This window comes from Glossina fuscipes, unplaced genomic scaffold (genome assembly GCF_014805625.2).
Source record: "Glossina fuscipes isolate IAEA_lab_2018 unplaced genomic scaffold, Yale_Gfus_2 114, whole genome shotgun sequence".
Classification (NCBI taxonomy): domain Eukaryota; kingdom Metazoa; phylum Arthropoda; class Insecta; order Diptera; family Glossinidae; genus Glossina; species Glossina fuscipes.
Genome location: NW_023998457.1, coordinates 548,561 through 562,431, shown reverse-complemented (window position 1 = coordinate 562,431; position 13,871 = coordinate 548,561). Strand labels below are relative to the sequence as shown.

At 36.1% G+C, this 13,871-nt stretch overlaps 1 protein-coding gene across 1 annotated transcript in view; it reads left to right on the top strand.

Moving 5' to 3' along the window:
• The first annotated feature begins 5,124 nt into the window (after positions 1-5,124).
• Positions 5,125-13,871, top strand: part of LOC119639863 (dynein beta chain, ciliary) — a 33,791-nt gene continuing 25,044 nt past the window's right edge. The window contains exons 1-2 of the mRNA XM_038037545.1: positions 5,125-5,204; positions 7,022-7,505. Of these exons, the coding sequence (XP_037893473.1) occupies positions 5,132-5,204; positions 7,022-7,505 (557 nt within the window). The 5' untranslated portion in view covers positions 5,125-5,131. The remainder of the gene's footprint in view (positions 5,205-7,021; positions 7,506-13,871) is intronic.

Sequence of the window (13,871 nt, the reverse complement as noted above, 5' to 3'; positions counted from 1 at the left end):
TTTTTTTAAAAACCTAATCACGAATATTTTCGCTGATATGAATCGTGTAGCATCACGTTCATTGTGATCCAAAATTTTAGAGGCGTTTGTTGTTAATCACTTCATTTTATAAGACCGCAATTTTTTGTCTCAATTTGTCATCTTCGTGTGACTTTGCACCATAGCAACGTATTGGTGCATTTCCTTCATCTCTCTTCGTTCATTAGCATAACCGCTAACAGGTTAGATGGCTTGGTTTCTACTTCCAGAGATCTTGAAAGCATATTCCTCAACTATGTTCAGCCTGGTCACGCGGTTCACGCTTTGGCACAGCTCGGTTGTGTAATTAGAGACGGTACAAATAACTCGCGAAATGTCCATGACTTGTCAAAATTTCTCTTAGGAAAAGACTTACTTCACAAGATTTACTTCACTCATTTAAAGTCTGGGATGAATGTCTAAGATTTATCCCACTTTTTGTGCCGTTGTTGCCTTTCCGTTATTAACTATTTTCGTTGTCCTATTTCGCATTGGGGATATCTAGCTTCTTCTTGAGAAGCAGCCGGATGGCTAATATTTCTTCTAAAAACGTTGCTCGATAGACTGATATTATTCTCAATATGCAGTACCTTTGAACTACTTCAAGCTTTCATAGAAGATGTTTTTGGTAGTTTTTCTGGTCAAATTGCATATAGGGCACGCCTCGTTTGCTTCGGCCGGGGACCGTGGTACAGGCTGGTTGGCGTTGTCATGTTGTATGCGTAAATCCCTTAATACATTTAGCAAAAGTTAATTTCTTACTTAATTTAACTCCGAAATATATGAAATTGGAACTGAATTCGGTACTGCGTTTGTCCATTTTTGGAATTTGGAACACCAACCTATCGGTTACCACTACGGGTTTGTTTTTCTCCTCGGTAAGTTTAGTTATGTAGCCACCTATGTAGCCACCTACATATTTGACTTAAGCTATCATTTGCTACGATCTCTAGAACCGTATTAGCGGTGTCGACGCTTCGCACGATGTTCAGGACGATGTTATCGGTATGCTCTGTCATATATAAGATTCCACCGGAAGGGGAATTGTGATATCCCTGCTGTAATCCCGTGCTCTTTAATACCGTCATCTGTGTTATACAGTAATCTTCTATCACGCAAGTATTAACCAAATACGGGAAGATGCCTAGTGTTATTAAACTTTCTATGATGGTTACCCAATTAGTCGTGTTAAAGGAGTTTCTGATGTCTAACGTGACGACAGCAAAGGATGGTTTTGCGTCCTTGTTCATCTTGTGTGCTGCGTTGACCTCTTCCACAATAATATCCATAGTTGTTCGCCGGTTGATAAAGTCAAATTGTGGCTTAGAGAAAGCCGCTTCGGCTCGGCAGCTCCGTTTCTAATCTGAACTGCAGTAATTTCCCTGGGAATTCCAGGAGACAGATTGATTTACATAGGGACAAGCAACCTAATGTCTTACCGGCCTTTTGCAACAAAGGCAGAAACTGTCTTCTGACACAGGATATATTAAATTTGTGTGGATGTGTCTAACATTTAGAAGTGGTTAAGATAGACCCATAGTATAGTGATTCTGATTCAGCTTAAGCTTAAGGTGTAGGTAGCTATGTGCATAAATGAATTGGAAGACTTTTAGTTTGATTTGCCTCTAACAGGTGTAGCTCCATTATTATGTTAAAGAAACGAATGAGAACATTCGGTCGGCTTAGATCGACTATTAAATACTCCACACCGCTTTGTCTGCGTAATTCTAATTTTTGCCATAGAACCTACTACTATCGGACTGTATATTATAAATTAGACCCCTTTGCAAATGATATCTTGTGTTCCGTCAGCACAGATGTGTCCAAGAGGTCTGCACCAAACTTCATCAAAATATCTCCAAAAATTGCGACCTGTAGCTTGAACTCAAATTTACCTAGATAGACATGAGATGCACAGACGGACAGACAGATTAGATTAGATTAATTGAGATTATGATCCTGAATCGATCGGTATTATTATACCTTCTATTAAAGGTATGTCTGTCTTAAGTCTTTCTGCGTGTTACATCCGCCCGCACTTACTTAATATACCCTGTACCACAAGTAGTGTAAAGTATAAAAATGCTGTGTATTATAAAAAATTTGTGACTATTCGGAATTATCGAAAAAGATGAAAACAGCTTCTTTCGTGCTAAGCATTTGTCATATCTCTAACTATTTTCCCATAAACTTTGCACAAACTCTAAGGAAAACCTGGAAAAGAATACTTATTTCGAACGGAAAACATTTTCGTACAGTTTTTGTGTTTGCATCGAAATACATCGAATTATTGCAGACACGAACCGTAAACTGAAATAGGGTGCATCAGATAAAAAATTAATTAAACAGCTTCTAAAGCGTTGGTTATTCTCGAACGAACAATAATAATTTTATTTTCATATGGAGATATATACAATGTGTGCGGTACCAAGAAGATATCTTCAGAGAGCTCACAAAATGCACAAATGCATACACCTATGATAAAATATACATATATATATATATATACATAAACATATCTTGAATCGATTCAAAAACGTCTGTCTGTCCAAAATGTGCGTAATTTGTGCAAAGATAAAAATATCGCAAATTCTAATATGCCAGAGACATTCGAAATCTTTGCACGTAGATCAAAATCCAAAATGGGTGAAGAAGTTGAAGGGGACAAACCACTGCTTATATTTCAGAAGAAAAAAATAGTTGTACCCTACACTAACTGCGTTAGTTCCGGCGTATGTAACACGCAAAATAGTTTAAGATAGAGTCACCTTTTACTATACCGATCGAATCAGAATCACAATCTGAATTGATCTAAACCTGTCTGTCCCTTTGTCCTTGTTCAAGCTATAGGTTGTAATTTATGAGATATTTTGATGAAATTTGGTACAATGACGTATTTCGACCCAAAGACGAACGCTATTGAAAATGGTTTGGATCACTTTTCGACTTTTTCGACTACTCCCCATAGAAATGTTGTTATATGGAAAAATTAAAACCAATTTTTCATTCCTTTTGAAAACAGAGGTGTTCTCAGTTTACGTGGTAGGCTGTAGGCGTGTCCTTCGATTGATTTGACCCATTTTCAATACTAACCTGCGTGCAAGAACTTTCAATGCTTCTGCCAAATTTAAAGTAGATAGCTTTATTTTTGTGGGCGGCACAATGTGTAAAACAGACAGATACATAGACGGACAGACGGTCGGATGGATAGACGGACGTGCTTAAATCGATTTAGAAATCGATGCTGATCAAGAATATATGCACTTTATGGCCGCTCTAATGCTTTCTTTTGGGCGTTGCAAACGTTTTGACAAAATGAATGTACCCCTCATCTTTCGGTAATGGGTATAAAAATCTGTCCTGGAAAGGTTTCTTTAACAATTTTTTTTTGTCCCATTCAGGGGATTTTACATCAAGCATTTACTTCCGTTGAATACAAAAGAAAAAAATTAAGGAATAAGTTGTTTAATATGTTACATAACCGTAAGCTAGTGTGCTCTGCTATATGAAAACCATTTTCCTAGATGTGCGTTGAGTAGGATAACTAGTCGATGCCTTAACATAACAAGTTCGAACGGAGCCAAAGAGAAAAACACGACACGTAAAATACCGTAAAATGCACATTCACTTCTATTAATTTATTTAATAGCCCTTTTTTCTATTTAAACAGGAGAATGACCCGCGTTACCAAGGCTAAAATGTGAGATTAATGAACTGAGTATATATCCAAGAGTCGTACTTTATGTAAACTGTGATTTATATGAAAGCAATCAAAAGTAATATTTTTGATCATTAAATTTAATATCATTTATATTTCAATGAAATAATTTAATTAACTAAAAGCAACTTGAATTTATGTTCTAACTAAAGGCGAATATTGAATACTCGCTACTTAAATTAGATATAGTATATGGAAAGTAGTCATATTCTTATGTCCCCTTTTTGAACTCTTTCGCCGTTTGGAAATGTTTAATCGTGAGAGGTAACCGCACAGACAATGGCGGTAGAGTCCATAGCAATTGAGGTCGCAACATTTCTAAGTTCAACAACTTACCAAAGTCAGTCAATATATTAAGCTTTACCAAATAATTATAATGCATTGAAATTACGGCTCGGAGATCCCATGCAACTTGTCTATTCTGCGTGTGAAAGCGTTTCAGCTAGGGTCCGTTCCGTTAAAAACGCGCTATGACGAACTAAAAGCTTAGTTTAGAAGAGGAAATCAAGTCTGACATATTTTCCTATTGCTTTTGTCAGCCGAAAACCGGTTTATTCTATCCGCGGCCTCCTTCACGATTAACAAAGAACTAATAAGGTTTCCACAAGTTATGGCCTTAAAATTTAGTGCCCTCTCCCTCTTTCTATTTCTTCCTCTCTCTCGCTCTCTCTCTCTCTCTCTCTCTCTCTCTCTCTCTTTCTCCCTCTCAGAAAAATTATAAGAAAAAAACAATGTAAACAAGTAAGACACTATAGTGGAACATGGTGCACCGCTAAATATCCTAAACGACTTCGCTTAATACAGTTATTTATATAACTGTAGTCCAAAGAGTGGCGCGTTCAGGAGAATTTTCAAGAGCGTTCGTCCTCATGTCAAAATAGGTCGGTATACAAAATTTCATTAAAATATCTCGAAAAATGTAGTCCGTACATTGAAAAAAAGAAAGTGGACAGACAGACAGACAAGCTTATATCGCGTTCAAAGAATGATACTGGCTCGATCGGTATAATAGAAGGCGAATCTCTCTCAAGTCCTCTTCGTTATTGCATACATTCGCACAAGGTTATCAAATACACCCCTGTATTACAACTTGAATGAGGCATGAATGTAGAAAGCATGTATTAATATATATATACATATATATATATATGTGTATATATAATAAAATTCGGTCTGCACCGTATATAATTTTTTTTTTAATAACCCATAAACAAAATTCAACAACCATTAGGATATAAAAATTTTCTTAATTTCATATAAAAGTCAGTGAACGAAAGTCTCTAAGGTTTTATTCCCATCGAGGAGCAGACTTTAACAGAATATTTCGTTTGCCAAGCAACGTTTGGATTATAATTAATTTTAGTGCAAAGTTTGAAAAAAAAAGAACCTAAAAATATGTTAAAAAATTATCCGATTCTTGTTGCAGTTGTGCTGTGCATCATCTGCGATATATGTTCGGGAGCATTGCGTAAGTTTTATAGAATTTTTCATCTTCCTATCAAGAAATTAATTACTTTCTCAATTTACTTGACAGCGGGGGAACAAGCATCCTCCAAATCATAGTTATTAGAATCCCCGGTTCCTGTTTGACTTGATATATAAAGTAATTTTTCAAGTTATTTACTGTGAGGTAACTGCGAGAATCATTGCGATAGCAATAGAGTAGAGTAATCATTGCTTCCCAGTATGACGGTAGAAGTTTTAAAAACATTGTCTTAGATGAAAGAAATGAATATCAACGTTGAGACGACATGAAGACTTTTTAGTGGGAAAAATAATATCAGCCACTGACAGAATATTGTGTCTCCGTTCATACTGCGACTCCACAAAGTTTGTTTTTTTCTACATTTAACAGATTTCTTCGACATTCTAGAAGAATTCTACATTCTATGTAGAGAAAATTTATTACCTGACATTTTTTCCTAAAAAGCTTCAAGCTTTTCCTCAAGTATTGCAAAACTGCACTTTGTGTGTCCAAGAAATCCCTGCAAAGAATTTGCAAAGATTTCCTATCAGTTTTTAGCTCCTTTCATACACTAGCAGATATTCACTTGAAGATATTTAAACTCATTTAGAAGCATCTCTATGTTAATGCAACTTCCTTAAGAGCATTAATAAGAGGATATGAAGCTGAGAGCATTCATGTCGTCTGAAAAGAGACTGAAAATTTGGGAGAGAATTTTTTGTGTTAAACGCGTGGTGCTGTCTTTGACAACCACCTTCAAGCACGGAAAGTGAACGAAAAAGAATATTCCATCGTACCAGACGCAGATGGCCTGGATGTCCGCTTGAGTAGCTGTTTAGGCAAAGGATCACGACTAACAACGCAATGGTCGCGGGTTCATACCTCAAGTGCGGCAAAGTTTTTTAATACAACCGAGCATATGATCTAGACAATAAATAAATACACTCAAGCCAGTTTTTGCGCGATCTTTTTTTGGCACATTTATGCGGTCCCTATTCATTGCATAAAAAAAAAAAACCTTTTAATTGTGTTGCGAGAACTATTTTTTATATGTGCACTTAAACCCGTTTTTATGCGGTCCTTTTTTGTGCGGTTATGTCGGATTATTTTCACTGGGCTCGGGAATCGCACAGTACTTGAAAGAATAATAAAAAATGTATTGCAATAGAAAACATAACTATAAAAAGTGAATTTTGTGAACTTTGCGTTCTCTCACTCACCGTCTCTGAACACGGAAATGAGTTGTCTACGTGCTGAACCACCAAACAGACGGCCTAATAGTAAAAGGGATTAGCGCATAGGTAGACATATGAAAAGCCATAGGATTTTAAATATTCGGATACCTACTGCAAGGACAGTTCCATTGCACATATATAGTGAAGTTTTTGTCGCACAACCATCATATGCATATATATGCCTTTCGTTTTCGAGTAGTGCGAACCGACGGACAGATGGACAAATAAACGGTGGGCAAATCGGTTCAGAAGTTGTTGCGAAAGGCAATACCTAGTCGTATTTACAGTGAGTGCTCTCTAACCTAGACTAGCTAGACTGTGGCCTTTGCTTTCTTCACCTTTTTTTCTGACCGCCACCGTCCTGCATATATAGGACACAATCCTGAGTGATCCGTCACATTGAAAAAAAAAAAAACAAATCGGACTAGAACTTTAGACAGATAAAGTTTAAATATTTTTCAAGTGATCTGCTTTAAGATGTTTCCTCCTTACCATCTGCACGGTCATATTTCGAATACTAGTGCCTAGTACTTGCTGCCGTAAAATTTCATTATTATTTTTTCTTTGATTTTTTGTTTGTTTTAGCTTCTAACATAAACAAGTGTAAAATATCCGATCATGTTTGCATAGCGAAATCAATTAATGACGTACTACGCTTGTATCCCAAGGGCCATCCATCTTTTGGCCTCATCGATATAACTGCGATAAAGCGACCGAAAATAATTCTGGCAGAAAATAAAAATAATCATAAATCGTCGGTGGGTTTCAATTTATTTATTGAGAATGCGGTTTTAAATGGATTAGAAAATGCTAAGGTGACCTCTGTCTCGGGCTTCGATCCAAATATTAGCAAAATTACAGTGAACGCGGAGATTATGAATCTAAAACTAAGCGGCGATTATACTGTGAATGGAAATATCTTACTATTGCAACTTAAAGGTAAAGGCAAGGCTGAATTCAAAAGTACGCGGACTACGTGTAAGGCAATGGCTGATGTGAAACTGGAGAAGAGAAATGGGAAAAATTACTTAGCAATAGATCGATTAAAAATCAATATTCAACCGCATGAGTAAGATTTTTTTGAAAATTAACTAAGCATTGTATGTTTCATTTCATCTCCTTTTCTATGTCCTTTTTTTTTGTCGTATGAAGTTTGCATGTGCGTTTGGATAATTTATTTGATGGCAACAAAGAATTGACGGAAAGCCTTAACGAAACTATCAATAAAAATTGGCGCGATTTTTGGATGGAATTACGTGATCATGCCAATGACGCTATGGCTGATCTTGGTCGAAGTGTTTTGAAAAGTGCTTTCGACAATCTACCATATGACGATTTTTATATAAATTAGAGATAGAGAGAGAGAGAGAGAGATAGAGAAAACAAAAAAAAAAACTTTTTTTTTTTTTTAAATAAATTTATTGGAAATTTTTAATTAATTCATTGGCATTTTAAAATTTCTCTTTGATTTTTTGCTTATGCTTATAATTGCCATTCTGTTGCAGATCATCATATATGATATGATCGTTTAGAATTTCATCGCGATGATACATATTATGATAGCCTTTAGTGTGAAAACCTCTACCGAAGTCATTCAATTCGGCGAAAAATTTCTCAGAATTACCATAACTATCATCCGGAAATATATCAATAGGTTTTTCCAATTTCAATTTACTTAAAGCATTTCTTGCCGTCAAGAAGCGCAGCGGTGACGATGTATCTTCCGGAATATCAACAAAATCGAATTCTTCGCTATTATCAATGCGTTCATTGTCGCCATCGTCTTGATAATGCTCATCGAGCATATGCTTAATGGGATAGTCTGTAGAAGCATTCACCAATTCCTTAATCGGTTCGTTCATTCCATCCAGTATTTTGACGGGTCTTAAATTGCTAATTTGTATTTGCTGATCATGTAACGGTTCATGCTGCCTTCTTCTCGGCTTGATTTCTTCGACGTTTTCTCGCAACTCTTTCGGTCTCATTATATGTATTTGAGGTTTCACCTTCTTGATGGTGACAACTTTTAAAAGTTTCTTCTTTTTCGGCTTGATAGTAATGATGAATGGAGGCAACTGTTGCATATCTCTTTTTCTTTCATTATCAACGACATTATTATCCTTTTGCTTGATTAGCTCCTGATAACGTCCTACTATAGCGCAAATTGACATTTCTGACGGCCTAGGTATACTATAGGCGGTAGGATGTGGACACTGAAGCACATAAAATGTTTGACTAAAATTCGATGTTTTTATAACACTTGTAGGCAAACGATAATATGCGTAGACATTGCGCTCGACCATTACAGCTTGAATGACAAATGCGATGTTGTGTAGGAAAAATATTAGAAGAAGTACTTCAACCGTTGACTTTGTTTCAGACATGTTATCTCAATAACGTTGAATAATGAACTTGATTTGATTTTTAGCATTTCTTTTGATTTTATTGATAATCGATTTCATGCGAAATTTATTCCATGCAAAATATGGAAATAATGCATGAATGATTTTTGCTGCAAATTTTTGTGATTTTGTGGTTTTAAAATAATTCACATTCTTTTTTTTTTTTTTGTTTAATTTTTTTCCTTAATCTTCACCTTGTGGCTTAAAAGTCTTCTTATTGTAATCAGAATTTGTCATGGCTCTCGTTCAATTATTCAATTAATAGGGAAGTTAGTAGTACGAGACCGGTTGTAAAGACCCCTTTTTTTTTGCTTTTTCAATACGGGTATGAACATATATATGAATTTAACTAGCCAAGACATCTACCATATCCGTCAACAGTAAACACCGTAACAGTGTTCCCATACGAAAAGTTTGAATTTTTTTTTTTTGCTCACTCGACAGATAATTTTCGATAAGAGTCACGTGATATAAATAACATTTTCTAGTTTGGCTGCACATGAGCCTCAAATGGGTGTGTCAAAGAATTGTTAAAAATAGTTCCTATAAGCGGAATTTGAATTTGTTGTTGCTGGTTTGAAAGGTGTCTTCATATAGGTTCATGAGGTGTCCACAAAAATATTTTACGTTTCTTAATGTGAACGGAGTAGGCTTCTAAATCAAACTATATTTTAATTATGAATATTTAACAGAGCTCTGCTAAGGTCTTTTGTAGAGCTCTGCTGAGGTCATTTACAGACATCTTGTAAGGTTTTTTACAGAGCTCTGTTAAGGGCTCTCTCTTTAAAAGTGAAATTCGAATTTATCTTCACACCCTTTTTTCAATTTGACTAATCCTTCCGCTTGGGATTTCCCCTAGACGTATAAGGCCGCCATTGTCGGAAAAGTGTAGAGATATCGAGAAAAGGCTAGAGAATGATTAAACAGATTCTACATTCAAACGTAAAATTATTGAGTTAGTTTTTGGTAAGGAGCGGAATGTATATGGGATATCTTTTCTTTGCAAAGTTGTCCCTACATATCCAATACCAAAAATGAGGCTTACTTTTCGCAAATATGCCTGCATGGGAGGAGTCAACGCGCTTCACACTTATTTAAGTTAGTTTTTTCTTAAAGAAGTTCATTTTTCATTCACATTCGTCATAATCGCCCAAAAATCAGACGTTGCCGCATTATTAAGTCTTACTTTTCATGAGAACTCTTATTTCAGACGTAGTCCAAAGAAGAGAGGCATAGAGACTGATCGAAATTTACCCCATTTGATTTGTATGTACCGTTATACTGTTTATCGTTCATATATGAGACCTTATATGGTAAAGGCTGAAAAAATGTTTCCACACCGTTCCAATGTCCCCCATTTGCGTAGTAAGGTAAAGTATTACTTTTCCTCGGGTTTTGAAACATATTTCCATACAGAATTTTTTTTTGGGCGGAACGCTATATGAGAGAGTGATAAAAACAAGCAGCCTGACTTAAACTCTGTTTAATATTTCGCAACCAACCATCCTATTATAGCACTTTTCCATAAGATATCTCGAAAATCTATGAACTGCAGATTGACCATAAGCACACATGACTGGACACAAGATGGAATGGCATCATTTGGGGAATCATTTGGGCCTGTAGTAACGCATTTCGATTGCTGCGTAGACCTGCACGAGCTTATTACCCTTTGTACTATAAGCGATGTAAGGTATAAAACTGATTACAGCGTTGCCACTACTTTTTCTTATCTTTTTGGAAGCTTATGATTTCCGTGTCAAAAAACTTATTTCATGTTCTCATAGTGTTCGCTAATTGATTCACTGTTAAGCCGCATTGTTGGCATAACTCACAAGTCGTTGATTAAAGCAACCGGTACTCAAAAGAAGCAATGATCGGTGAATAAAGCAAACGGGACAGTGTATCCGAACGTAGTGTTTCTAAAGTTTTTTGAACGGGTTTTGTAATATGCGATGGAGCATATGGAGTCATGTTCATAAACTGCTTTACCATACCTTAGGATGATCGGCTAAATTGGGATGGTTTCTCTTGGCAGCCTTTCCCAGTGACGGTCACGTTAAGTCAGCATATTTAACTGTTTATTATATCGAACCAATTTGTCTGTCTTCGGTTATTAGTTTTCTTTGAATTGTCATAGTTCTCTTCACTTATCGTCCCTTAACAACAGAAGAAGTGTAGGTATGCTACGCAACCTTCGACAACGCTAAAGCTATGCCAATCCCAACAAAATATTTATTTGGTAAAATTATCATTTTTACCATGTGCTTGTAGAGAGGTAAGCGTGTTGCCAAGCGTCGCTACTGTTGAAGCAACAGTTTCGCATTTATTTGCTGCATAACACAACGCATGTGTTTGTGATACGCGTGCCTAAGGGGTATAAGTTTGTTTTGTGAACACGACATATTCAAGTTTCTAAGCTATCTGTTGAGTTGTTGTTGTCAACAGGTGATTTTAGTTTTGCTACTTTTTATCAATCAACTTTTATGGCCCTTGTTTAGAAACTTGTTGCATACATAGTAAGTTTACTTATTAAAGTGATTACTTATCTGCTCACCGGCAAAAGATAAACATAGAGTGATGGAAGTGGCGCAGTGTTTTTAACACGTACTGTACGCATCCCGAAACGCCTAGTGTAAGGCTATTTGCAAGACGTGATTCAACTACCATAAGCCATAAACCATTGTAGCTTGCAAAACTCAAAAAAATTGATTGTTGAGCTAAAACTCTATGCAACTATTAGACCGACTCATCTATAAACTTAGTTCGGCCAACTTAACGACGTGGAATCAAAAAATGCTTTGAAATTTCTATATGGCTTGAGGGTGTGGGCATTAAAGATTCTTTCCAAGGCTCATTTGTTAGATGCAAACTGTGTAACTATATTATGAGTTGGATATTATAGATATAGTTTGTAGTAGGCGTAATTATTTTAACATATATTAAAATCAAGTAAATTAAAATCTTCAGCAAAATATCTAAAAAACGGCGGCCTGTAGGTTAAACAAAAGAAAACAGCATGGACAGACAGACAAATTTAGATAGATACAAAAGGTCATTTTAAAAGGTGAGACTACCTCAACTCCTCCTGGATGTTGCATACGTCCGCACAAGCTTATTACAGCCTTGTTTCACAAGTGATGTAGAATTAAAAATTAATAAATAATTTCAATCATTGGCAGCCCAACCATTACTGTTAGTTTTACAGATTTTGTTCAACATTGTGTCCATGACAAGAAAAATCATTTTGTTGTTGTAACCACTTTTAGTGTCTTGCTAAAAGAATATAAAATTGGAATCATATGGCCATTCTACGCTATTGCTGTGTATGTTACTGAGTACACTTTTCTGCTCTCCAGCTCCGTCATAAAGTAATCAAGGGTTGTAAAGAAAGACATTTTCCTTTTGTGAATATTTACACTACTATGGAGGGCTAAAGAAAGATTTACTTAGACCGGACGGGTAGGGTTGTGATACACATTGGTGAAATTTGGAAAAATTTGGAAGATTTATAAGAGAGTGTAGCAAAGTTCGCTGAAGCAGTGGGTATAGCATCGGTCTGCCTCCTACTTTCCCGTATTTCCATTCAACGTATTACTGCTGTTTGGCAGGCATAGCAGATTTTGAAATGGTTGCTGTACAGCCTGGGTTGTCATTTTCCTTATTTTCTTTTTTATGTCTTGTTTTTTTTTTGGTTGCCTGGTCACGGGGAGAAACTCTGGGATAGTCTTCTTCCTCTCTATTCACGTCATCTATTTTTCAGCCGGATCAATTTCAGGAGTGGTGAAACTAGCCGTTAGAGCCGGAGTTTGCCTCCTTACTTATATATCGCTTATTTCTCCCAGATGCCCAGGTTGAGCTGAGACTTGCCTAGAATAGGTTCCATATACTCAGAATTAGTCTTTTTTTACTCAATATTCTAAAGTCTTCTAATTTCGCGTGCATCGATAATGTATCCCTAGAAAAACTGGAATTGCGATTCCGATCCTGCTTTTCCTAACCTTCCTATCTAGTGTATTCTGATCTGATATCAATATCCCCTTTTGCACCATGCTATGTTTTACGAGCCGGTTAATTTAAATTCAGATAAAATTGGACTATACGCTATATGGATCAGAAGATTTCTTTTCTCCCATTCACTCAAACTAACCTTAAGAGAGGGGAACATACTCTGCTTGCACATTTTTCTTTCGTTTCCGTTGAAGAGCTTTAAGTAATCTTAAAGAACGTAAAAAGACGGACATAAAAGTAGCGGATTCCGAAAGATTAATTCCTTTATCCTTTTAGTATTATTATTATTATTTTTTTTTTTTTTAAATTATTTATTTATTTGAAACTTTCACCTCAGTTAGACGAAAGACACGATTCGTTCATAAAGTTCTTTACTAAAAATGACAACCACTCATTGCCATTGTACTTGGGAATATCCTTTGTTTACTTTATTGCGATATATCTGCTAACAGGTAATTGAATGCAATTACGTTATTAAACACTTCTAAACTTGGCACTAATCCGTTTATTTAATTTGCGATATCAACAATTTGTTTTTTTCTTAACACTCTACATTTTAGAGCCTGTTTTTTTGTGTGTTTTTTAGTCCTAAGCAATTGCTATATATGTACACAGGCATATACGTATATATATATGTGGTGTGTGTAGATATGTAAAGCGAACAACTTAATTGCGAGCAAGTAAGACATGCAAACGGAAATGTAAATGAACTCATTGAGGAAGTTTAACTAACGGTATTTAGTACACGAGCAGACAATGCGGCACGCTACGGCATGCTAAACAACCATTCAAACACACATACACGTAAACTTGTAAGGAACAATTAGCTTAAGATAACGGAAAACGTAGCGATTTGCGGGAAAGGGAAGACGACAAAGCAACACGTGTTTAATAAACATACAAAGCAGAGTTACCGTGTTGCTTGGCAAAACCAATCATACAACATACATACATGCACACTCTCTCTCTCTCTCACACACACACACACACACACACACACACACACACACACACACACACAC